This window comes from Dromaius novaehollandiae, chromosome 6, assembly GCF_036370855.1.
Source record: "Dromaius novaehollandiae isolate bDroNov1 chromosome 6, bDroNov1.hap1, whole genome shotgun sequence".
Lineage (NCBI taxonomy): Eukaryota > Metazoa > Chordata > Aves > Casuariiformes > Dromaiidae > Dromaius > Dromaius novaehollandiae.
Genome location: NC_088103.1, coordinates 32,439,879 through 32,466,488, shown reverse-complemented (window position 1 = coordinate 32,466,488; position 26,610 = coordinate 32,439,879). Strand labels below are relative to the sequence as shown.

At 46.4% G+C, this 26,610-nt stretch overlaps 1 protein-coding gene across 9 annotated transcripts in view; it reads left to right on the top strand.

Annotated features, from left to right (window-relative positions):
• The window catches only part of LCOR (ligand dependent nuclear receptor corepressor), an 84,977-nt gene extending 58,734 nt beyond the window's left edge, over nt 1-26,243 (top strand). For 6 of the 9 annotated variants that reach the window (XM_064514112.1, XM_064514111.1, XM_064514115.1 and 3 more), the window contains one exon: nt 21,411-26,243. In XM_064514112.1, the coding sequence (XP_064370182.1) occupies nt 21,411-25,935 (4,525 nt within the window). In that variant the 3' untranslated portion in view covers nt 25,936-26,243. The other 3 variants (XM_064514118.1, XM_026102882.2, XM_026102883.2) reach the window with 3 other exon arrangements.
• Nucleotides 26,244-26,610: the final 367 nt, after the last annotated feature.

The window sequence follows — 26,610 nt, the reverse complement described above, 5'->3', positions numbered from 1 at the left end:
GAGATCATTTTAAATATATGATTGGAATTAATGTTTGTCCATTAGCATGCTTAATTTTCTGCTGACCAGCAGTTTGCATGGCCAAAATCCCTGGTTGACCATATTTTGGTGTGGGAAGGTGTGGTTCACTGCTGTCTTTGTAACAAAAGCCTTGTTTCTCATGTTATTTCTGGTAAGTGGATGCTTATGTTACTTGGATCACTTGGACAGGAGATAAGGTTTGGAATTTTTCTCCTGCTGCTATTTTGAGATCGCATTAACGTGTAACATAGACAAACTGCAACCCTGTAAAAATGGAGACATCTTTAGGAGGAGGCCTTTCGGGTATTTTTCGTCACTAGTTTTCTCTCATTCCTGAGAATGTCCATCTGATGTAGTTATTGGACTTAACAGTATTGTTGTGTACTACGTTGATGTAGCTGAAAAAGCCTGACAGCAAGAAACTGTGAATAATATTTGTGGCAGTCTCTGAAAACTAGTTTTTCAGTCCAAGTATCATGAAGGAGAATCCCGCTCCCCTACCCCCATCCTAGAAAAGTAATTTTATATTTTGTGTGTATAAAGTTTTAAGAATCAAGTTTCCTATTGTACTGAAGTTTAGATGTCGCTTGGTAAATCTTTGCTGCAGCATATAATTGACGATGAGTAAGGCTTAGTGTGGTAGGGGTCCTGGTGTGGAGTTAATTATCGTACCGTTCTGGTGAGAAAGCCCAACATGTATGAAATGTGTCCTTTTTTTCTTTTTATTTGGACTTGTAAGGTGTATAAGTGCTTTTTTAGAACTCTGACCTATTACAAACTATTACCTCACTTTCAGCCAGTTGGATCCTCATTCCGCAGTGTTGTAGGCATTATCGTGGCCGTAATGCTTGAGCTATAAAGAGTTGAACATTTCCAATAGATATTTTAGGGACACGTATTTGAATTCGTTTTATTTCTGTCAAAAGATTCTCAGTCATTCTCTAATTTTTTTTTTTAAGGCTCAAGTCACAGTTTGTTTTCAAATTTCTTATTTCTTCCTGTAATGCAGAAATTGCTGAGCAAGCAATACAGATACGCCTTTGCTTTCTTCTTGTTGCAGAACTAGTGTTTTGATGCTTGTATTACCAACCCTACTGCTAGACCTGAAGTCTAACCCTGAACTTTCGTTAAAACCAGAAAGCAAATGACTATAACAAATGCACGCGTATAGGATGGTGCCTCTGGTACGGGAACACATTCAGCCTCTGAGTTCTCAAGCGATTCCTATTCCACCTTTTTCTTGAGCTTTCCAGTGCTCAGGGATATTCCTAAGCACCAGAGGCAACTATGCCTGTGTTTAGACCAGTTAGGAGCAGACGAGGAATAGTCTGTGCTTTGTCTTGTGGCGGGCCGACATTTGAGTCTAAATATTTCCTTCATGAGAAGCCTGAAGAGTACATTGCCTTCCCCTAGAAATTCACAGGAACTGGCAAAATGATTCAGGGCTCTTAGGGTTGAGTAAGCCTTGTATAGGTTGGAACAACTTTTTACTTCTGATTGAATTGCTTTTTATATCAGCTGCAACAATTGTTACAGAGGCAAAACTGGATTTATCATATGTTTCTTTTCAGTTTAGTTTGGATTAATTCTCTTGAGCTGTCCTTGAGCCTTAGGAGAAGAACACAGTGTCCAAGGAGTGAAGGGAATGCTGAGCAGTTCCCTTGTTTCTCAAAAACAGTGTGGCTACATCTGTAAAGTAAAGAGCTCTTTCTTCAGTGAAGACAGAATTTTAACTCTTCAGTGTAAGGATGCATACACTTGTTGCAAGTCCAAACTCTTATGAAGGCAAACATTAACTTGTACTGAAAGCTTTTTCACGATATTTTTTATCTTCCCTGCCAGAAGTTAGAGATAAATGGGAAGGGTTGTTTCCTATATTTTCATGAGGATCAGAAACTTACTGTTTTTCTCCCAAAAAGCATCAGAAATTAAATGTAATCTCAGTCTAGGTAAATCTTGCTTTTTCTCGGCACCAGTAGATACTGTTGACTAATACTGGTATTAAAAGCTATGCCTATAGAATTCTGGTTTGAGACTAGGTTTGGTACTATTAAGGTTTCCACTTGCTCTTGGATTATATTAAAAACTCCCTAATTAGAACCTGCGGAAACCTAAAAAATCTATACTACTGGTTATTTGCAGTTCTGTTGAATGTAGCAAATACAATAATCACTATAGTTATTTTTTCTTATTAGCCAATATATAAATATGATGTACCATGATGATCACTAAGCAGAGAGATATTATAGACTCAAAACAATCCATAGATGCACTCCACATGTCCCAGAAAAATCTGTAAGTAGTTACAGCATTCCAGTGTCCATCTCTCTGTCTCCGTCTCTCCCCTGTTCTTGGGTTTGACTGGGGCCAAGTCTGTATACCAGTATTACAGCAGCAGTTTTGGACTTCATGTCCCATCAAATTATGCCTATGTTCAGGTATAATCATGAAAACCTTATGTTAAGATAGGTTTATTTAATCCTCATGAAAATCTGTTATTCCAGTTGCAAAATCTGTTTTCCTGGGTTAAGTACTAGGAGGAGGGATTTTTTTCTGGCCTGTCCCGGATATTCGTTCACCTTACAAACAAACAAAAATACCCATGCTTGTCTGTAAAGAATTGGTAAGTAGAACTTTGAAAGACTCAGAATGATAATTCTGCAGATAGTCTACCTGACTAGGATGCAGGAGCAGGGGTTAGGACACAGACTTGGTCCTGTCTGGAGCAGGAAGAGCTAATGTCAGAAAATAATTTCTGTAATCATTAGCTAATACAGTCTAATTTAAAGCTTTCTCCTACTCAGAAATAATGAAAACACTACTACAGCTACTAATTCAGTTTATCTACAACTTGGTGCTACATTTCTCAGATATTTTTGCAGATATTTTTTATGCTTGCATGGAAGCATGTAAACTTTACTGTCACTATGAAAGCACTTGTCTGACCTATTCTAAAGTACCAGAAAAGGGATAAATAACTGCAGCACTTTTTCTGTTACAACACCAGAGTCTTAATTAAATCTGGTCTTCAGGTTATGAGATATTGTAAATGTACAATCTGGGATCATTAACTGCTTTTCAGGTCAGATCACAAGTTCTCTTGGGATACTAGTCTGTCTTTTAAAGAACAGTACAACAATATATTCTGAAGTTCAGGCAGGGGATGTATACATGCCTGGTATTTTAACTATTCATTTCAATAGGCTGTTTCAGGGCTTGACATTTGGAATCTGGGATGATGGGTAGGGAAAGGGACATTTCCCAAACTGAAAAATCATTTTCGACCATTGCTTAATGTTCAGTTTGAAAAATATATCACAAGGAAAATGGGTAGGGATTCTTTCTCCCTTATGCCTTCAGGGAATGAGTAGTATTTAGAATCTCTGGCTGAAATTCAAGCCTTTTTACCATGTAAATTTTTAATATAGACTCATTGACGTGCTTTTTACATCTGAGGACTGAAAATGGATCTTAATGTTTAAGTTGTGGAATGGTATATTTCTTAAATGAAGGGGGAACATTTAAAAAAATAGATTAGAATACCAGCATTAGTGAGCTTAAGGAATTTTAGTATGTTATAGCAAAGTATTTGATTAAAAAAAATTAATCTTGAATTGCTAGTCTGTAACTCTAGGTGCATTCTAATTTAGCAGGTGAATATTCTTTACTTATTGATATATGATGGGCTTTTTGCAAATAGAAACCTTTATCTGAGTCCCATGTGTTGCTTGTACTGATGGGATGTATGCTTACAGCAGCTTACTGCTGCTTTAAAATGTATAAAATATGTTTTGAGTGTTTGCTCATAACTCTTTCTAACCTCCACTTGTTAAATTGTCAGACATTGGTATTTGATCAGTCCGCAATGTAAGTTAAACTAATGTTCTTAGGAATCCAACTTGTACACACACTGTTTAAAAAACCCTCAGGGACAGTTTACACACTATCCTCACTCAATTCAGGTACTTGTACTCTCTTCTTAAACCTAGCAGTGACTTGTATTTTGTTTTGCTTTTCTTTTGACGTGCTGATAGCACATCCTTGATGAATGTCAACTTAAAACTCAGTTCAGGTATCCAGGTATAACTCAGCCAAACGGATTTTAAAGCTGCATATTTACTCTCCAGCACACAGTGCCTCAGACACTTATAGTGGCATTCTGTATATTCAGTTATTACTACTGAGCAGATCGCGTGGGGGTTCCTGCTATGTATTGTAAGAAATTCCTATGTATATTATATAATAGGTATTATATTATATACATATATAGTATATATGTTATCTTAAACTTATATATTTTAAAATGCCACTACTAGCCAGCGCAGCTAAAAGTGAAATACATTCCCAACTGCTTCTGTGAAGTGCAGAGGTGGTTTCTTAACGTGGCTCTTGCTTCTCTCTCACCATAACTACTTCTAAGCTCAAGCACTGGTCCTTGGCTGTCTGACCTCTACACTCTAGTTATGCAATGTCTTTAGAGAATTCTGTGCACTGGCCACTGTGATGGAAACCAATGGGCCGCGAGTGCTTCGAGTTTATTAGTAATTGTTCTGCCAAAGTTGGTGTTTGCATGACAAGCGTGTAAACCTGTCAGATAATCAGCAGAGGTACAAGTTGGTAATGGTGTGTGGAATCATTCCTGCCTAATTGGCAAGACCAGAACCTCAGCAGGTGTCTCTTTTCTGATGCTGAGCACTAATTCAGCATGTGTTGGCACTTAACATCTCTAGTGATGGGCCTCCATGCTGTGTTTGCAAGGAGGTGAAACTTTAAAATAAAATCTGCTGTTCTGCACTTGCAGTAATCTGTTTGCAGTCGTGAGTCAGCAACACCTCTGCTTTATTATTTGACACTTTACATCTAAAAAGTCTTCTCTTTCTATTTATGTAACCCATAGTCTTTGAAGAGTATGGAAAATGGCATTTCTCTGACCTCTAGAAGTTCAAGTGTCATGGGAAAAAAAAAAAAAAAACAGGAACCCCCCCCCTTTACTCTTATGGACCTCATTTCAATATACTGTTTACAGTTTGACGGAATTGTATAATTTAATATTTCTCTTGTACTGTAGTTTATATTTATTTACAGATTTTTTTTGTACTGTGTGATTTGAATTTTTTGTTCCTTGCTATGATCAATGTTTTATGTAGTAGAGCACTTATGATCACAAATTAAGGTTTTTGGTTTGATTGCACTACATTAATTTTTTTTAATGCAGTTCTGATTTTTTGACTGGACTAAATAAGCTGTGTCTTAATGTATGTGATAAGTACTTTTAAATTTTTATTTCATGTGGTCCATTTATTTTTTGCATTGTATGTCAAAGCGCTAATTCTCTTGTGCATGTGTAAGATTTAATGGCTCCATTGTATTATTTGACCATGTCATTTTGGAAACACATTCCCAGCTGTAACGTTGTGTATGGTAGTTTTCACTGGATGCTAGACTTTTCAAAACCACTATTCTTCTAATAAATTTTGTTGTGAAAAACTTTAAGAGGTTCCAATTCTGTTGTTTCTAGTGTGCTTTCTAAATGCCTGCACTCATAATCGCATTTTATAAAACACAAATTATCACAAATAAAGAGAAGCAGGGGAGGAAGTGAAAATAGAAGGTAAAACGAATTCTGGTTGAGGGATCGAGGTTTGGAGTCTGTCCTCCATTCATTTCTGGTCGTAAATAGAACTGGCGACAGAGTTTCTATAGCAGCTGGGTAGAGAGTATATGTGAAAGCTGAAACGCTGTCTTGTAGCAGCCCGTTTCTCGTGAACTCGTTTACTCTAATTTGCTCTTTCCTACTGGCCACCTTAATTTTCTTTCATGGTAAATAATTTATCTGGTGAAGAACGAATGGTCTCTCAGGGAAGGAAGAAAAAAAGATGTGGGCTCGCTCACTGAGCACTCAGTAATGAGTCGAGGTAGATGCTGTGGTAATAAAAGCCGAGCTGGGAATCCTCGCCATTGCCTTGCGTGGTTTGATGTGGCTTGCTTACGCAGGCTCTTGAATGCACGCGGCTGTGCAGTGGAGCCAGTGTGTCTTCGCGTGGCTGGATTGTTTGCCAGCGGAGGCTGGCCCAAGCTAACCAGGTTTCCTTAGCTGTTTGTTTGCACAAGCGGGCATTGGTGTTGCTTTTATTCTCTCTGCAGCCACCACCTCTCCGCAGAGGCATGCCACCAGCTCCTGATTAACATATGGAAAGCTCCAGTGACTCTGTGCCGCTCTCCTCCTGTGCAGGGTCACAAGGCGAACTCGGCAGAGTGACACCATGCTTCAGCTGTTCCTTGTTTTAGAGCTGCGCTACCTTCTTGCAGCCATACTTTGTGTTGGGTTGAACTACTTTTAATGTTATGCATTATTGATACTGAAATGCTGAATACTAAAAAGTAGGTTACAGTAAGTGTTGGATAATGGAGCCCATGTGAGTTTAGGCATTTCTGTTAACCTTTGCATTCAGTCCTAGCATGATGAGAGCAATACACAGGAATCTCCGAGCTTTCAGAAAATTCATGCAGTGCCGCAGACTGTCTAGGCTGGGTTTCTCTTTTCCTGAGAATTTGTTTTTCTCAGCTTGTGCTATTGAAATGTAGGTACTGTAGGGCTTGCATTTGCTAATACAATTTTCCGTGCCTGTCTGAGATCCTTAAATAGCTGTTACATTGAAAATCAACTATTGTGTTCCTTGTATACTAATCCTAGTATTAAAAACCAAGAGCAAAATGCTAAGGTAGCTTGCTATTGTCATTGGCTTAGCTTTACTTTGCACATCTCTCTTAAATAAAAAAGAATTGGTTTGATTAGAGGCTACATCTTACTAATTTGGGAATAGTTATGTCTTTATGTGTAATTAGCTTGAAAGTGTTGTGCTGTAAACTAGCATTTATCATATCTCTTTTTGAATGTCTGAATACATCTGTCAAATCGATGAAAATAGCCTTTGAAAGTGATGAACCATATTCCCATCTGCCATTCTTCAGGATGTATTATACATTGCAAGCTTTCCCCAGAATGTCTTTAATCGACACCTGTTGTCCTGTGATTATCAGAAATAGCAAGTTTTTTTAGTTTTGCTAGAGGACTTGCTGATGGCCTTGCACTTTAAGCTGAGAGTGTTCAGACTTAAAGGAATGAAGTTTAGATTTTTTCTTTTAAAGCTGTTTTCTCCAATATATATGTGTGTAATAATCGCCAGAGCGCGCTATATGTTGCCCCCAGACCCAGGAAGAAGCATCCATGTTGTGTTGTAGAAGTAGAAAAGAAACCCAAGTAGCCTTGTTTGGCAGCTTAGTTAGTCTTCTGCTAATTTGTCTCAGCTTGTTTTGACTCAGGTTTGGTTTTGAGCTGCTCCATTTGATAGTGGAAGAGGCCGCTTGCCTCTTCTGCTGATCCTGCAGGAGCATATCTGATCCCATTCTGAAATAGCTGAGATCCTTCCTAAAGTAGCAGTGGACTCTACGCTATTACATTCGCGTCACTTTCTACAACCCAAATATTGTAGCATATGTGAAATGAGAGGCACTGCTGTTTTGTGAAAACTTGTGCTCCTGTGAAGGGAAGATGAGAAGGCTTGGGGTCACCACCTCAGCAAGCGTTGGATTTAGTAGTAGCTGGTAAGGACCTGAAACTAGGAAACTCTCTAACCTGAGTTCTAAGGACCTGAAACTCTCCTATGTTAGAAACGGACCACAGTTTTGTAAAGGAATATTTAATTGAGGAAATTCCCGAGTATCACACCTTTTCCTTCTTATGCAAACAAAATAGAAGCCCCCACTTGTGGCTGCTCGGAGTCAGAGTAGCAAGGCAAGGCTTTCTTTTATTTCTTTTGTTTCGTTAGTCAGACTGATCGCCAGTGGCCTTCTTGCCTGATTGTTCTAAGCTGTCTCGTTTTTAAGACTTGCCAAAAATGGGTTTGGGGAGAGGGGGAGGATTTAAATCCTGACTCACTTGGACAAATCACTAATTTCTTAATCTATGAACTGTAAACTGCTGCATGTGCTCTGGCACGTGCCCAGAAATGAGTACTTTTGCTGAACCGTGGTTATAATGAGGAGTTAATAGTTTCTTGGACCCGTTTAGGAACGTGGTTTCATGCATAGAGGAGCATCACATTAAAAACTTTTTGATGGTATCAGCGCTGGGATAAAGGATAACTGAAGGTATGGCAACAGTCCACAAGTGATTTCAAAAGGCAGTGTTTGCAACGCAGAGGCAAATCCAGGAATATGGAGCTTGATATAATGGAGATGGCAAAAGGATTAAAATAAAAGATAACTTTTTGTGTAGTTATTCTTAAGACACTTGAATAAGTGTTGCAGTGCTGGAAGGATCTCAAACAATGTTGTGTTTCCCTCATCTGGTTCCTTTGATGCAGCCTCTGTGACTTAGAATCCAGTGAGTTTTCAGTCATCTAGTGGAAAATACAGAAGAGATCTGAATGAGTTTGCACTTGCAAATTAAGTCATGAGCTCCCTCTCCTCTGCTTCCAAAAAAACCCAGACAGAATAACCTTTTAGAAGCTTGCTTTAAATATTGTGAAGAGGTAGCACAAAACCATTGTATCGCGTTTTACAGACCACTTTTAAAGTATCAGGTTTCATGGGTCGCCTGAAAAAATGAGACCTTAAGGTTTCACTAAAATTCTTTAGAGTTTTCTCTTGCTTCTGCATCTGTAGGTGTCATGCAGCTTGGCAGAAAGTCTGAGGACACACTTGACAAAAAGGCAGATTTTTGTCTGAGATGGCCAGATCTCATCTCTCCACAAATTGTTTTGAAAGATGGCTTTTTTAAATGTAAATCTTTAAACAAGTTCATGAAAAGTGATAGGCTTGGCAGTGCAGCTGGTCCTTAAAACACATTACAAATTTAGCACCAGCTTCTTATATAATGCAGTTAAATACATCCAGACTATTTTGACTGACATCTCTCCGTCTTTTGCTGCCCTGACTGAATAGCCAGCTCAGATGAAATTGGGAACATCTAAGGTTATTTTAGAGCAAAGAAATAAGTGCTGCTGCCTAAAAATGCAAAGATATTAAATTGTAGCTGTCTCCCCAAGGGCTGACCAGAGTCTGGGGCTGTAACCTGTTGAGCAAACCACGTAAGGCAGTGAAGGTCGTGGTAGTGACTTTGGCTGCAGCCGGTGCAAGGCTGCCGCAGGTCCTCTTACGTACTTTTTCCTCGCCTGTGCTGCAGCTCCTGCCTTATCTCCATTGCTGTTGCTACCTGGGATAACTAGATTAAAGCTCATGCTTGTCCTCGCTGGACTCCCATGTCCAGGTGCCTCGCAGACAGCCCTGTGCCTGAAGGAGGAGTGGTTTGTCTGCACGGGGTAATCGGCAAACTGTTAAGATCTCCCTGGGCAAAGGCTACTCTAATGGTGAATGGGCAGCTGACCTGCCGAGGAGGGGTTTGCTGATGCCCTCCAAGATCCCATTATTAGATGTCCCAAATCCCTTCTGCCCAGCTAACAAAGTGCAGGGCTTGCTTAATTTGGTTTGGAATGACATTCTTAACTTTGCAATGGTTTTTATGATTTCCTTCCTTAAAACCTTTGACTGGGCTTTTTTTGCCACTGTGTTTTGGATGATGGCTTTGACACTAATTACGAGAAATAACTCTTGGACTGTGCAGGAGAAAAATCAACACTCAGAGAAACTGTCCAGCTTCATTTTCTCTCTTTTTCTTCCCCTTCCCTGGGACTAATGCACATGTGATAGGGTTTTCACACATATGAGTGATCTGTGCGCTGGGAGCCTTGTTGTAATCCAAGTCTGGGGTTCTTGCTTGGAGAACCTAGTAATGCACTCATGATACTAGAAGCCCGATGGCCTCTCCCGTGCAGCCAAAGGAAAGCTGAAATCTTCTGCTGTTGAGAGATTACTACCTCCAGCTTTAACTCAGTGACATGCATCACTATTCTTCCAAGGAAAGTTTGTTGCTGAGGTGTTTTTATCACACTGATCTTGTACTGTCTTCTAGTATTGTCAAAAGCGACACTGTGTTTTGTATCCATTATCAAACCTTTCGCTAGAGGGCAATGTGGAAGATTTGGATGGCACAGTTACAACTACAGCAGAGGATTTATTTTAATCCTTTTTTGACCTGCTTAGTGCACTGTTGTTGACTTATTTTTATAAGTGTGTGTGTGTGTGTGTGTATATGTATATATATATATATAAATAAAATTATAAAATAACTTCTCTTGGGTTAAAAGGCATCTTGTAGCTAATAGCATAAGGCAAGTAAAACTCAGCGTGGTGTTTCCCCTGTGTTCTGCTTTGAGATGGGTAGTGGTCTATTTATATCGTTGTTCAGGTGTTATGCTGTGGCCAAGCATGGTGCCCTCATAAGATTGCTTTTAGACCTTTAGAGCTAGTAACCGCATTTGAGGTGTTGACAGTGGTTGAAAACAAATTGTTTGGTTTTGAAAGGAGACTGTTGAAAAAAGACGTGGTAGGATTCTGGTTTTGCATAAGAAGCTTTCACATCAAGTATACCCTGTTTATAAGTAAATACAAGTTTTCTTCTGATTTCCAGCCATTAGACATCAGTCTGAGATCTGAAAGTTAGACCAGTTTTTTTAATCCAAAGCATGTTTGCTGATAACAAAGTCCCCACTGGATCATGGTGACAGCTACGTGACCTTGTTGCTAGCTGGAGTTTTGAATCTTTATGTTGGTGCCTTTACTTTTGTTTGAGCGTATGCTGGATTGCTGATGGATAAAAGCAAAAATAACAGAGCCCTGGATTAATGGGAAACATGCTTTGCAGCTCCTTTATCAAACTTATTACTGAATTTCTGAATCAATTTGAAGTTTAAAAACCGTGTAACCTAGTGGGAAATGACAAAAGTAGTGGATCCAGCTTAGCGCTGGTGAAGAGCAGGTGGCAGCAGTATGGCATTTGGGTATTTTGTCTGTTCTTTTACCATTAGAGCTCCCTGTTGACAAAAAACTTTCCTTATGAGGTCGACAGGAGCAGCGAGGCCTCCCCAGGGCAGTGGGGAATCTGGCACTCAGCCCTTTGTGGGTCAGAAATCGCCGTGGGACGTGCGGTTGGGACTCTGGAGCTGGTCTGAATTGCACGAGTTGCTGCAAGGAGGACTTTTCAGGGGTGGTTTCGCGGTGCGTTTTCTAACAATGGTCCCGTTCTGTGTTTTTGCTGGTCTCCCAAAGTGAAAGCGTAGTAAAAATGCCAGCATCTTGCCAGCCCCGTGGTCTCGCTCATCCTTACCAACTAGCGGTTAAGTGCGAGTTCACGTCTGTAAGCTCTCAGGGTCTGTGCAGTGCACTTACTGCTAATGGGTTAAAAATGTCTGCAAGAGAAGAAATCTGTGAGTACTTGATGGGCATTAGCACGTGCTAATGGGGGTCATCCTCACTTCAGTTGAGGAGGTTAGGGAATTATTTCCCTCTTGGCGGGAAGAGTGGGACCAATGCGGTGCAAAAGTCCCGGGTAGATGATGTGGGAAGGTGTCTGGGGGGAATCAGCTTTTCTGTGCTTCCAGCCCCTTCCTCTGCATTGCTGCACGTGGCGAGAGACCAGTCACTCACCTCCTTTTCCAAAGGAGCTGTTGCTTTGCAGTCATAAGTTGTTGGCAAATTCTTCCCATTATTTTTCTCTTTATGGCAAACCAGTAATCAATGGGGTTTTGTCCCCAGTATAAAGAAACAAACAATACCTGTCATTACGTGGCGGAAGGAGAGCTGCACAGCAATAAAATACATCTTAACTGCAGCAACTGATTATAAAGGGTGAACTGCCAAAATCAAGGATGCTTTAAATGTAATAAATAGCCCTAAAGAGAACTAGTTGCTTTAGTGGTGATAGCATGTTACATGCTAAACAAAATGTAGTTCCCTGCCTCAGTTCGTTGTACAGCTGGACAAATATTGGATCCTTGGGGGAGATGGGGCCTGTTTTTAGCGGACAGTAGTCGTGGTTGGATGTGGTTTGGATTTGTTAGACTTCCTTCAGCAGCGAGACTTTTGTGAAGACAGAAATGAAGGAGAAAAATAACTATGAGCCAGGATACGGAGGAGAATTTCGGAGAGGAGAACGGAATCCCTTCAGAAGGGGACGAGGGGGAATAAGGACAGTAGTAAATAATAACAAGGTTAAAGAAAGAGGTAATGAGGGATGTGCAGAATTTGAAGGGAAGGATGAAAGGCTGGGGTCGAAGGGAGGGGGCTGTACTTCAACACAGAGGAAACCTCTCCCCGCTGGCATACAGAAAGATATTTCCTGCCTTATGTTTTGGGTTCTTAATAGTAATCTGACTATAAAATTAACCTACATCATTTAATGGTAGTTGAATGGCAGTTAAATTAACCCACTTTCAAAATAGAACTTACCTAAGCCATCAGCTCTGCGACAGCCGCGTCCCCCAGGCATCCTGGGGGTGAAATCCACTTTCTTTGTCTTAACCTATTTCCCCAGCAGCAGTCCGTCGTGAGGGAGCAGAAACGTAGTTTGCTGCTCAGGACAGCAGCTGACAGATAATATGGACGTGTATCAAACTGCTAATTCATTTTTTCACTTGGATATTCTCATGGCATGAAGTATATAGCGTTTGCATGGGGGGGAACGCCGCAGTTAGGGTTGCAAAACTGTTTCTATTAACAGTACAGCCTTGATTATCCAAATCCCAATTATCTGGTTCTCCAGGTTATCTGAAATGGGGTCATATCCCCCAACGTCTGTTAATTACACCCCAGGTACCCTCTATTCTCCAAATGTATTCCACCGGCCCCTCGGAGATTCGGCTGACTGTGGTTGTGCTCAGTGCTTTTAGCTGTAGAGTTCTCTACCTAGTTGCTGCATTGGCTCTTTCATATACATATTGGGGGGGAAACAAAACGCAAAATTATCCTGGATATTTGTAGACTTTAAAATCCTCTAAGACTTCTAGCTGTCAGCAGTGGCTGTGCGTAGCGCTATGCCTGCTGGAGCTGGATTCAGGAGTGGCTGTGGGGAGGGGATCAGCTGCATTCGGGTTTTCTGTTTGCTTTCTTCCACTCCGTAGGTGCAGCCCTCCAGTATAGATGCAGCGTAGTAGGGTGAGATGGGACGCATGCAACATATCCTACTTACAAGCCTTAACTTGCTTCCGATCAGGGCGTCTTCAGTGAGGGTTTCACCTGTTGTTGGACCTCTGCAGTTGCAGTGAGTCCGGCTGCCCCGTGTGTGCACACGCAAGGGCCTGGCCAGCGAGATCGGAGCTCCCACGTCTTGGTTCCTGAATTACTGCGGGGTGGCAGGTAGCTGGAAGCAGGGAAGAGGCCACATACCTGTCCAACAGCAGATTCAGAGCCAGTATGTATTCATAAGTTGTATCTGTGATGTTAAGATATACAGGGCATCCCTTCCTGCTCTGCAGGACTGGTTCCTATGGTGCATCCTTCCTTGCCTTAACTGGGTGCTTTTAATTTAAAAAAAAAAAAACATATACAAAGCTGTGGAAAAGCCTTTCAAGAACTTTTCGCTCTGCTTTTTTTTCTTTTTTTTTTTTTTTTTTTTTTTTCCTTCCATCTGTCTTCTGGTGCTATCGTCCTTTGGAGTACCTACCTCAGGGAAGATGCTGTGAGTACTGTCTCAGAGAGAAGCACTCACGGTAATTTTTTTTTCCTTAAAGGGATGATCCCAAATGTCCTTGATAATTAGAAAAATTAGCAAGGACATTTCTAGAAAGCCTTTGAAAGATGGTATGTGGAATAATGTTTCTAACAGGATAAATTTCCCTTGGTTTTAAAGAAATAGCTCAATGGTAAGGTTTTTAATTAGTCATTAAATATTGCATTAGAAGTATCACAACTGGTGATAAACCACTATGCAATATGGCTGGATTAGTTGGGAAGTTGGGAGCAGAGGAGGCAATGACAGGAATACAGAAAAGATAAATGTATTTGAGGTGTTTTTTTACTGTAAAATCTACTTTAGTTTGCTTGATTTTTATTTGGATACAGGTGGGGAGAAGGTTATTTTAAATGTTTAAACACACAAAAAAAATTAAGACACTACTCTGAAGGGTTAAAAGTCTGAATCAGTAATGGATGTTTGTTGTTTATCTGGTCAGCTGCTTTATTGTGCAACCTGGATACACTGACAAATAAATGTAGCTGATGAAAACCCAACCAAACAAAAGCATCTATAACTTCTCACTTCCTGCTTTTCAGCTGAAATGCAAGCTTTATAAATCCCCAAGCACATCACCAAGGGCAGCATAAATTCAGGGGCTTTGAAAACTCAGTAGCAATATATCCATATTTATTTTGGCTGTGCTTTGCACAAATTAAGCTTCTAATTTAAAGAAAAATGCTTGCTCCTCGCTAGCCGTTGTGTTGAGCCCCAGCTCTTTTTGTGCTGCTCTTCTATTTTTTTTCAGTGCAGCAAGAGAGAATTACTGTAGCACCCACGGAGGTGTGAAGGGACTCATTCATCTGTGTGGGGAGTGTTAGGTTCCAGGCATATTTCTGAGGATTGAAATATAGTCACTTAAACTGGTACATCCAGAAGATTGTGCTGCAATGGCTTACGATATTCCTGCCTGTGGCTGTTTTGCCCACCTTCTGCTTGCTGGTCAGAGCGGTGCCAGCAGAAGGCACCGCATCCCCTCGCCTCCACCTTCCTGAGCCAGAGGTCTTAGATTCAGCTATCAGCGAAGGCGGCTTTCAACAGGATACTGGTTGCGAATTGGAGCAGGGAAGATGCAAAGTGCGCTGCCTTTTGCTGCCCTTGCTTTGGGACGCTAATATTTGGCAGAATCCTGGCGGTGACGTTGGTGTGGGCAGTGCCACCTCCCGCTGCCTTGTCCTCCTTCCTTCCCCCGTTGGCTTCAGCGTTTGCACAGCCGCTTCAGCAAGCTGAACTGCAGCCGGCTGAGCTCTCGCTTTTCCCCTGTGGTTCTGTGTGCAGCGGCCCCGCTGGCGCTGGGGGAGGCGAGTCTGCCTTTGCCGACAGCGCACTGTTGCCTTGCTTCCAAGTGCGTGTGGAGCTGAGCCTTTAACGTACAAGATTCGCAAAGCCCCTGGGGTCTGCTCACCCCATTGCAAGCAGCTGAGGGAGCTCCCTTTAAAAGGCCGCTCCTCTTCAGCCATCTCCCTGAAACGAAATTTTCATCTAGCCTGCAAAATAAATGAAGGATCTGAAACCAGAAGGGATGGAGCTCCCAGATGGGGCAGCAAGATATGCCGTCCCAGACATCTGCCTCTTAGGAGCAGGCATTTTCAGTGCTTTGAGCTCAGCTGATGAAAAGCATCCCTCACAAGTCAGGCTTTTTTCGTAGCCACGTTTCTTAGGTCTCCAGTTTTAGCCAGGTTTCAGAGGCTCCCTCTGGCTGGTTGGCGGGTCCTCCCGTTCGCTCTGGGTTTGTGCGGCGTGAGCGGTGTGCGCCGGCTCTGAGTCAGCCGTGTAACAGCAGGAGAGGGAGGGGAGAGGTCATCCCAGTGAAAATAGTAAATTGGATTTTATAAGTTTATAGCTATGTTTTGTTTCTTTTACAGAACTATAATCCTGGTGCTTAGAGTGGTCTGAAAGGAACAGAAACACTTAGCCTTGAACTTTTGTTCTGCTGCTGCTTCTTGTGCCTCTGAGGTACAAAACATACCTGTAAACTTATAATCAATCAAACTGATGTTCAAGGGCTAAAAAAAGCAACCCAAAAAGGGCACAGGCTTCATGTTCAATAGTGAGACTCTTGGGGTGGGCAAACCAGAAGATTGCAGTTGGCAATTGGCAGGTTTTCGGAGACCAGCGTTCCAGGTATGAAACAGTTGATTTCTTTCTCCCTCTCTCCTCCTTTCCTCCTCCTTGGTCCCCCCAAAATATACAGAGTCCCCCAAGGTGCCTGGGCAGCCTGTGAGGATACAGGTGCCATTCACAGACCCACGGCAGCATCACGCTTGACGTGTGCACCTGCAGCAGGAGAGGCGAGGTGACCCGCAGAGGGTGGTCTCGGCGGGTTGAGGCCGCTTCAGGAGCGGATCCTGCAAGGCGAGCAGAGCTCCCTGGGCCACCGCAGCCGTGCAGAACAAAATTCAGAAAAGTTGGCCTTTTTCCCGGCAACAGTACCCCGGCACTGTAAATCCCGTACTTGGGCAGTGTCTAGGTGTTACCGACAGACAAATCGGTGCCTTCCCTGCGCCTCCTCATTAGCAACTGCCTGGCCTTTGTTGGAAACCCTGGGCTTCCCCCCAGCTTTTGCTTTTGCTGGGGGGAGGGTTGACTTCAAACTCCACTAAACAGTAGAGGCACAATGCAAACAAATGTACTGCAACATGCAGCTATGCAAATAGCTTTAGAGCACAGCACGTTTTCCTGAGCGCTAATTGCTACGCCGGGATGGTTGCGTAGCAACAGCTACGTTTGTGTCTCTGACAGCTACTGCCCCTTGATTCCTCTGACACCTTCTGTGACAAACAGGGAAGGAGGAAAGCGTAGGGCTGGCCTGGGAGAGCCAGGCGGGCTGGGAGGCAGCGAGGGGATCAGGTGACGAGATTGACTTGGGACACCAGGCTGTCTTCTGGTGGCAGTAGGAGATGCATGCAGACGAGCTGGAGTCGGGGTGTTGCAGCCTGGGAAGCTATAGCTCTGCATAGGCAGCTTTGTGTAGACAGCCAGAAAGGGCAGACCTGCCATCTCCCAGGCGCTGCGGAAAAGCTCACTGTCAGGTGGGATGTCTCTCCTGTCACAGTAAATCCCTCTATGCCCCATCCCAGCTTGCAACTGCTGCTGCAGCTTGCCTGTAAGCCAGGAGTCCCCGGCAAGTGGCCTCCCCTTGCTCCCCGGCCCTGGCATCGCTCTAGCCAGGCCTGTGGCTTCTCCAGCCAGCGAGACGATGCGTTCCTCATACGCATCCAAAAACTAAGACTTCCCCAAACTGCGGGAAGGGGTGAGCATGGGCACTGGAGGAAAAGGGTGCGGACTGTATGGACAGACAAGGATCTGATGTCCTGGGCCTCTTGGCTTGTCCGCTGAGCCTAGCAACATCTGCTTGGCCACCCTGTGCCTCCAGGAAGGCAAGCTCTGAAGAGATGGGGGTGGTTGGTTCCCAAGAGTAGTTTTTCTTCCTGTTAAAACCATGTTCCTAATTTCTGTTTCTCCAAGTTTGCCGTCAGTCTTCAGTTCTCGTTGTGTCTCTGTCAGCCACACTGAAGAGCCTGTTGGTGCCTGGTGTGTTCCTCCTGTGCCGCACTCAACTTCTGTAATCAGCTCCCCTCTTTGTTGCCTCCCTGATAAGCTACATAAATGATTTCTCTGCAACAGATTGCACAGTCTGTAGGCAGCCCGGCCTAAAGAGCCACGGGGCACTTCAGATAAGCTCTCTGGTTACACCTGAGCACATGTCAAGCTCTGCTCCAAAGCTGTTTCTCTAGTTGTGACCCTCTTAGCTAAGGCCCACGCTGGACATCTCTATTCTGGTCCACTAAACAGTGCCAGTCTGTGCGCACAGTTTGCATTTGGCTGTCCTGTCTTGGAGGCTTGCAGCATTAAATGGTAAGGAAGTGGGCAATCCTGTATCCATTGGCCTCAGGGCCAGAGGATGGTCATGAGTATATTTTATTTAGTAATAACAGAACAGAAACAAACGGCAGGAAATGCTAGGGCAATGCCATGCTGCACAGATGAGGGGGTCGCAGGGAGCATGGAGCTGTGTCCCGGGGAGCTGCGAGCTGCGAGGAGCAGCCTGCGTCTCAGCTGCGCTGCGTAGGAGGCAGGCAGCTCCGCAGGCGGACGGGGAGAGGAGAGGCCGCAGTGCCATCGAGCTGGGGCAGGTGACTGGGAGAGCTTTATCTAAGGCCCAGAAAAACGAGAAGCTGCCAGAGGCACCCGAACTGTGGTAGGCTGAGGATGGAGTAGAGGAGCTCAAGATGGGAAATTGCTTTCAGTCTTTGGGACTAAATGATTGGAAAGTGGAGGACCCTGTACACAATGTGACTGCAGAAGCAGCTGAAGTGTGTTGTCAAGCGGGAGATGGGTCTCCTGAGGACACGGGGTCTTGAATCTTAGTGCATTTATTTCCTTTTTTCAAGGAGGAAAAATATTTTTCTCTCTGGTTTTTAGCTTTGCAGTTTAACAAGCTGTGTGCAGCTCAGGTTACCTCCTGGGAGCGTGGTGGGGCAGCTAGACGAAAATTAGAGCTGTGGTCTCAGAACCGGATCAAAGGAAAGAATCGAGGTGAAAGCCAGAAACAAGGCGCCCGCGAAGGTGTTTGGGAGCAGGAGAGCCTGCGTGCCCTCTGCGCTGCGAGCAGGACGTGGGCCTTTCCTGACCCTGCATGCGCCAACGTGCCCTCTCCTGCGCAAAGCAGGTGTGACAGGTGACCGGCTGCGTTTTACATCGCTGTGAGTTACCGCTGGGCAAGGAAGAATCATGCCCGGTCGCCTGGCTCCCTTCTCCCAAATTAGGGACTCCATGTACAGACCCTGGAAACATGTAATCCCCTCCCTAGCGAGGCAGCGCTCCGGGTGCAGCGTGCCTTTTCCTCCTCGCTGCAGAGCCGGGCGACCGCTCTGCCTGTGCCTTGGGCTCTTCTTTCGCAGGCGTTTGCATTTAACACCGAAAGCAGCCCCGACGAGGAAGGAGGTGGCTGTTCTGCCACCGTAACCACTTCCCTGTCCCCCCACCATTCAAAATCCCTGCGAGGCGGCTGGGCTCGGGGGAGCGTGGCGGCGGGGTGGGCCGGGGCAGGGCCACACCTCTGCCGCCGCTGTTATAAATTCAGGCTGGCTCGGGGAAAATGGCTGCCACTCTTAGGAGCTGGGCTTCCCACCAGGTAAGAGGAAACCACCCGCCTGCTTTGCAAAAGTGGCAGCGGAGGAAAAGTTCTGCCGAGCTCTGCCTCTTTGCAAAGTGCCCTGCTCCCAGCTCTCTCCTTCCTCTTGGAGGGGGATGAAAGTTTTTTTTTCTATCTCCATTGTTATTCAGCAGGGCAAGGGGAGGAGCTGGGCTCTGTAAAAGATCCTCTCTGACATAACCCTTCCTATGCAGAGCTCTGGAGGGGGGCCAGCTTGTACCTGAGCATTTTTATTTAAATTAATCCCCGGCATTGCAAATTGAAAGCCCTAGCAGCGCCAGGTAGAACCAGTTAAGACGGCAGCTGACGGGCGTTCTCGTCTGCTTGAAGCAAAGCAGTTTGGAGGTACGTTGTTTATCGCTAACCTGGGGAATATGGTCTGGAGGTGTTAAAGTCCGCTCAGCGAGTGTAGCTCACCCAGCCTTTCCCGGCGGTTTCGGTAAAACCCTGCCTGAGCGGCTTTTAAAGAAACCGTGCGGCCGCGATTGAGATGTGAAGTCTTGCTATACTTAAAATTTGGGCAGGCTAGAAAGCGAAGGGCTGCCTGGCGGATGCTTAGGGCAGGTGTTGGCTACAGCCTAACCTTTCTGGGTGAAGAGGAGAGAGGGTGCAAATGCCAAGTGGCTAGGCCCAGAGCCCAAACCGACCTGTGGGAATCTCCCCCTGCCCTTTGCTGAGTTGTGGATAGACCCCAAGGGTGCTGGGGGTGCAGGCTGCTGGCGGTGCCTCCCCGGGGTTTATCAGTGGCCAGAAACAAAGCAAATAAGCAGTAGGAGGAGGTGAGGACTTCCCGGAGACCTGCTCTGGCCCATGGGATGCCACCTAGCCTGACTGTCTCAATTCACTGACTTTTTCTCCTCCTCCCTCTCTGTCAGTCAGTCTCGGCTTGCGAATCGCCTGACTCGGGGGTGCTTCCTCCCCGCCTGCCTGACCCTGACCGGCCCTTGGTGCCTTGTGGGGGCACTGAAAGCAAGTGTTGGCAGCGCGTTAAGGGAAAATCCAGTGAAGCCATTATAGATAAAGCTGCTTTTCTCCAGCCTTGCCTTGAATGCTGCGATTAGCGTTGCTGCCCTCAACCCAGCCGATCAAGCGAGGTCAGCATCCGACGCTAGCAATGGTTCATGCATCCGAGAAAGTCGATCCCTCTCCCGCGGAGGGTCTCACCCTGATTTCTATGGCACCATGCTGGAGCCCCACCAGGGGGGCCAGTTCAGCAGCAGGGACCATTGCCAACCTCCTGCTGGTTTTTTTGGCCCCCCGAGCAGGGCAAGATGTGCAGCCCGCCACTCATCTTCGGGCCTGCTGCAGGAGCAACACAGACTCACCAGAAGTTTCTATAAAATGCTGTACGGTAGCCAGCAGCAGTGATTCACTGGCAGGGGTCAATAAGCCTCCTCAGCTTCCTGAGCCCTGCTCTTCCTTGTGAGCCTGAGCCGTGAGTCACCCCGAGAAGGGAGGGAAGAGCAGGAGGGAATAACTTTCACTTCTGGGGCAATGTCAAAGGCGAGGGAGGTTCAAAGTGCAACACTTACTCCAAAGCAACACAAAGTTGCTGACAGAGGTCCCATGTCAGGCAGCACGGGTGCTAAATACGCGCAGCCCGGGAGGAGAATTGGTCCGTGTTGTTGGTAGCAGATACAGCTTTTGTAACAGTACTTGGCATTGCACTAATAACAGCTTCATGCAAATACTGGGTTTAAGCCAGCCCTTAACTTCTCCACCAGGAAGTCCTAATTAATTGCCTCTGCTGAGCAAGTAAATGACAGTTGTCTCTGCTAAGAGGTGGCAGCTGGTGGTGGTGATGCAGAAGACAGCGGCGCTGTATAAGCCTGCTTTTCTGGGGGACCGCTGCAAGTTGGCAGTCGGTCTGTCTCACAACAAACTTACTGAATGGCAGTAAATCAAAGGCCAGTGCAGATGGCAAGGCACCGCACCAGGGAAGGGTGCATCGGTATGTGCGTGTCCTGCACACTGGGAACCCTCCAAAATTTCTCCACTGATTTCAGTGGAGGCTCCCCAGGCTACAACCTGCTCATTTGCCCTAGACCAATCCTCTTTTGTTACTTAGAAATAAGCAGAATTTGAAGACTTACAGTACTTTAAGATTTTTGATGTCTGGCAGCCTAGCTGGAATCTCTGCTCCCAGAGATCCTGGACGTGCAGATGAAGTTGGCAGCTGTGTGCAGTCATTCTGGTGGGTCCCAGAAATGTCGGCCTTCTACAGCGGGCACTGTGCATACTGTGCATACAGTAGATCTCATTTTCTCTAGGAAACTTAGGTTTGCCTTGCAGTTGTCACGTGGTGCCTACTCACCTAATTCTCTCTAGGAAATCCTAAGTAGAAATGTAATTATGGGTGCTCTAGCACTGGGAGGCAAACAAAAGTGCAGGTCATATCCTGCCTGTAATATGCCTACATAAGCGTGCACACTAGGGGCTGAAGGGAGACCTGCCAACCTCATGACAACAGGACACTTGATCTCACCTGGAGATCAGGCAAGTGATACGTCTAAGTGGGAGGAGAAGGGTTATTTCAGTTTTGCAGCATAAACTTTTGTTCCCTGGGACATGTACTGATTGCTTCTCTCTTTGTCTCTCTAGTGAGGATGCAACAGAGACAATAGCAATAGATTCTAACAATCAACCGAAGTCTCCACTGGAAAAGTTTATGGTCAGACTGTGTACGCATCACCAGAAGCAATTCATTCGTGTGCTAAACGACATATACACTGAAGTACAACCAGACTCTGAAGGCCAGCAGTTACCTGAATCTGAAAGCATGGAGGCCTCTACTTGTGGCTCTGGTTGCAGCCAGCGAAGCACTGAAAATCAGGATAAGGGTGCTACTTGTACTGAATCAAAGCTCCCTTCTTCCTCAGACCCAGGACAGTCGGGGTCTGATGGCACCCTGCATGTTACAGGACAAACGCTGAAGCAGCCTACAGAGCTGAAGTCTACAGACAGAGAAGAGAGCTCCAGTCCTGCTTTGAAAAGAGACTTTTCTGAAATCCCCATTACTAGACGTAGTTCTGCTAGTCCAAAGGATAGCTCCTCCCAAGGATACCTCAGCACGTTGAACTCTTCCTCTTTGAATTTCCATCATGCCGCAAAGAACCTGGAAGGACAGGCTGCTGGACGCGAGCAAGAAACTGGCGTCAAAAAGTGTGAGGACAATAAAGAGCAGGTAGCAGGTAAGACTCTCATGGAAGGCTATATCTCTGTCAAAGTAGCAAATGTGAATGGCAGTGAGGACAGCTTAGACAGCTGTCTGGGATCCCAAAAGAACTCTTTCAAAGCTTTACCCGAAGAGTCCTGGGATTCTGGCTTTACGGTAAACTCTCCTCGCAGAGCTGACAAGGAGAATGCTTTGCAGTGCAGCTCGAAAGCATCTTTGCACCAGGACTTCGACGCAAAAGAACCAGACGCGAGACCAAAGCAAGAAAATCACCTGCTGCACGCCGCGGCCAAGGGCAAGGCGGGCTGCCACCTGCACCCGGGTGACAAGGGCCCGCTAGAGATTTCCAAAGAGGGCTGGCTGCCCGCCAGCGCCCCACCGGCCGCCCCCCGGGCCCCCGGCGGGCACCCCCGTGCCAAGGCCGCCTCTGCCCGCACCACCCGCAAGAGCAAAAAGGCATCGGGGCTGAGGATAAACGACTACGACAACCAGTGCGACGTCGTCTACATCAGCCAGCCCATCACCGAGTGCCACTTTGAGAGCCAGCGGTCGGTGGCATCCCGCAAGACAGCGAGGAAGAGCACGCGAGGGTATTACTTCAACGGGGAGTGCTGCGAGCTCCCGACTGTCCGCACTCTGGTTAAAAGCTCCCGGGCAGAGGAAAGGGGGAACAGCCCGGCACTGAGAACAGAAACGCTAGTAAGCACTAAGCCGACCCTGGTGCTCTCGGGGGGTGGGTCTTTGGGGGCAGGAAGGGAAGGTGAGAAAAGGGTTTCTCTGAGGCTCCTGGCTAAAGGGGCACCATCCAGCAGAGAAACTAGAGAGCGAGCTGATTTGGGCTCTGCCGAACGCGAGCCCCGGGATACCTGGGCGCTGAGGTCGAGGGAAGCTGCTATCGCTGTGCCCCTGTTCTCTCTCTCTGCTCCACCTAGTCCTCAGAAAGAGGATGACTTGGCCAGCTCGCAGCCCCCAAGCTCCCCTCCCACCGAAAGAGGGGAGACGAGAGCTGGAGGCACCGTTTCCTGGCAGGCTGGCAGCAGGCTGGATTCCCCTGGGGACAGCAGGCCCACGGACAGCAGTGGCACGCAGGCTGCAGATTTTACAACCCTTCCTGCCTCAGAAGCACCCGGCAGGGAGGAGGGTTCCCCAGGTTCAGAAATGCAAACTATTCCAGACCTTCCTGCCAGCCCGGAGCCCAGGTCTCCCTTGCAGCCCTCTACTGCTGTGGACACCGCACCTCTGGCCAGTGCTGGTGTGAGGGATCCTGCTGAGCTTCCAGGCACTGGAGACGTGGAGCCCTCTGGGGTGCATCCCGCAGAGCCCCCTCCATGCTCTCTGGACCTGCAAATTCCCGATAAGCCTCCTGCCGCTGTGGACGAGGAGAGTCCGCCAGAGCCCCCTGCCAGCTTGCAGTGTGCGGATGTGAACAAAAGCATCGATGCTAAACCAGAGGCCGAACTATCAGGCATTCTGGGTGACAGCTCACTTGAGCAAGAGGAGGCTGTGCCAGCTAACACAGGCCTCCCTGAAGTCTTGGAAGGGGAGACAGCACAGAACAGTAGTCTGCCAGGTGAGAAAGAGCCTGCTGAAGGCGAAACACTGCCTGAGCCTGAAGGCTCAGAAACAGTAGGGAAAGACTCCATCTCTTCCAAAGAGAGTCTAGACAAGAAGCGAAAGAAAGGGAGGAGAGTGCTTGTGGCATCAGACCGGCGTCTCCGAAGCCAGCAATCTCAGCCACCCGTGGAGGGCAGTGTTGAGGAGGCTGGTTCTTCCAGCTCTGCGCAGCTTCCCTGCCTTCAGATCAAACTCTCCAAGAGTCCTGGCGCTAAGCGGTTTAAGAGGGAAGTGCAGCTGGATGAGATAGCATCTGTGCACTTCCCAAATGACTGCTTCCATAAAACGCTGCTCAAGAACAGCGAGGGGCCGAGCACCGGCCAGGCTCCAGAGAGCATCCCTGAGCAGCTGCCGGTTGAGGAGAGCGGTGTCACTACTAGACAAAGCTATAAAAGCATCCTAGCAAAAGAGACTGCAGCAGAGGGAGAAAATTCCTTAAAAGATGCCCCCCCTGCTAAAGGCAGCCCAAGTCAGGCAGGTGAGATGCTGGAAATCTGTGTCCAGGCGGATTCTGAGAAGGGAAGTGTTCTCCTCCCTCAGGAAAGCAGTGCGGCTGCAAATGATGAAGAGCAAGTGGATGTGAAACCAGGCGATGGCAGTGCAAAGGAGGAGGAGGAGAGTGCTGACAGTGCCATGGACACAGGAAAGCTTGAGAATTTCGAGCCAGTGACCAATTCATCTCCGTGTCCCAGCAGTAGAGGTGGAAGCAAGCATGTTCCAGCAAAGGCTGTGAAGCATAAAAAGGTAGCCTTGCAGTTTTATAACTTAAGACATACACCTGCACCTGTAGACACTGCAAAAAAGAACACACCAGGGAAGGAGTCTATGCAAGCAATCCCCAAACTGAGGGACGAATGCAGTTCAGGGAATGACGACTCCGCAGCATTGGAGGATATAGACACAGCTGACAGCAAACCAAAGTTCATGGAGTGGTGTGCTGAAGAGGAGAACCAGGAGCTCATTGCTGAGTTCAACGCCCAGTACCTGAAAGTTCAGAAGGGCTGGATTCAGCTGGAAAAGGAAGTGCAGCCGACCCCCAAGGTAAAGAACAAAGCTGACAAGCTGAAAGAGATTTGGAAAAGCAAGAAAAGGACACGGAAAAGTAGAGGGTCACTGGAAGTTCAGAAGCTTTCTCCTGTCCAGATGTTGTTTATGAAGGCCTTTAAGCTGTCTGACATCTGCCAGTGGTTCCTGGAGACAACTGAAACCAGATCTCTAGTGATTGTGAAGAAACTCAACACCCGTCTCCCAGGGGAGATACCTCCCATCAAAGTCCCCCTGCAGAAGTACTCCTCTTCCAGTCTTTATCCCAGCTCACTGCAAGCTGAACGTTTGAAAAAACACCTCAAGAAATTTGCCGCAACTACCCCAGCTCGGAATAACCTGAAGAACCAAAAGTTGTGGGCCAAAATTCGAGAGAATGCTGAAAAAGCAGAGGCTGAAGAAACCACTGGTCCCAACCAGACGTCCCCCTCTGAAGCCAGCTCTGAAGAAGTGAGTGAAGACAAAAACGTTCAATCCTCTCCAAGCTTGCCCACGCAGGCAAGCACGAGGATCCTGCGGAAATACTCCAATCTGCGGGGGAAACTGCGAGCCCAGCATCGCATGATGAAGGCAGAGAAGAGGAGCGACGGCCCGGGTGATCACCCTTCCATGGAGAGCAAGCAAAGCCGGAAAAGCGTGTGTATCAACCCACTGATGTCTCCAAAGCTGGCCTTGCAGATCAAAGCGGATGCGTTTCCTGCTAAATCCCCGTCAGTAGAAGGGCCGGGAAAGGGGCGGAAAGGAAAGAGCAAGTCCCAGGAGGACCCCTCGCCCAAATCTGACCTCCAGCTCAGCAGAAAGAAGAGAACACTGAAGGAGAGCGGGAGCACGCAGGAGCGGTCAGGCTCCTCCAGTAAAGACAAGCTGCCTGCCAAGAAGGCCAGTAAAATAAAGCATTCGGAGGTCAGTACAAAAGCTCCTGCAACCAGAAAGCAAGCTGCCATGGAGAGAAGCAATAAGCTTGCTAAAAAGATGTCTTTGAAAGAGAAGAGAGCCCCAAAAAGGCAGCTCGAGAAAGTGCGGCTCCCCATGCGGAAGGGCAAGGAGAACACGAGCCGACGGGCCGTGCTGCCTCCCAGCCACGAGGAGCTGGCCAAGTCTCCGAAGCAGAAGCCCCTGGGGGAGTCCTCGACGCGGTCACAGAAGATGGCCAACAAGAAGCCCAGCAGCGGGAAAACCCTGACGAGGTCCATGAAGAAGATGCAGGAGAGCAGCGGGGCACAGGGCAAGAGGAAGCTGAGGGCAAAAGTTGACTGTTCGCACAGCAAGCGCTCGCGACTGGATACGAAATAGCGAAGAACCGGTAGCCATGTACAAAACTGTTGTATAGTAGTAACCCTTTACCATGCATTAACTAAAGCTGCTTTTATAAGCTGTAGCAAGCCTTTAAAAATCCGCAGTTAAAGGATAACGCCCGTGATTTTAGGCATCGGAAGATGTGTCTCGGACAGAGGAGAGATCAGCCTGTCTGTCTCTGCTGTTCAGAAGGAAGTTTCTGCAGTTTGAATGTTCCTTGGATTTTTAAACTTGGAACCAGGCAGTTTTAGTTAAAAGTACAGTGCCTTATTTATCACTTTAAAAATAAAAATAAGAAGCTCGTCTGTGTGATTTGGAGGCTTGCGTTTTATACTTGAGGCACAAGCACTTGTACTGTAGCAGAAAGAAAACCACCTTTGTGCACATGAAGTACCTTTCGGCAGCCTTTCAGTGCACGCAAACATTTCCCTTTCCTTCAGAGTCCTAATTCTGTCTGTCTTACTAGTGGCATTTAAAGCAAAACCAAAACCATTTTCCATCAGTGAGGGAGAGAAAGGTGACTGTCATTTGTCGGTTCATTAGTAGCAGCTGCTGGTGTCCCATGCTGTTACCTGCGTAAAAGTATTAACTAGCTACTCATGTGTGTACTTCTGATCACTGTCTTGCTCTCCCATTGCACAGGCCTTGAGGTGGGGTGGTCCCAGTCAAACT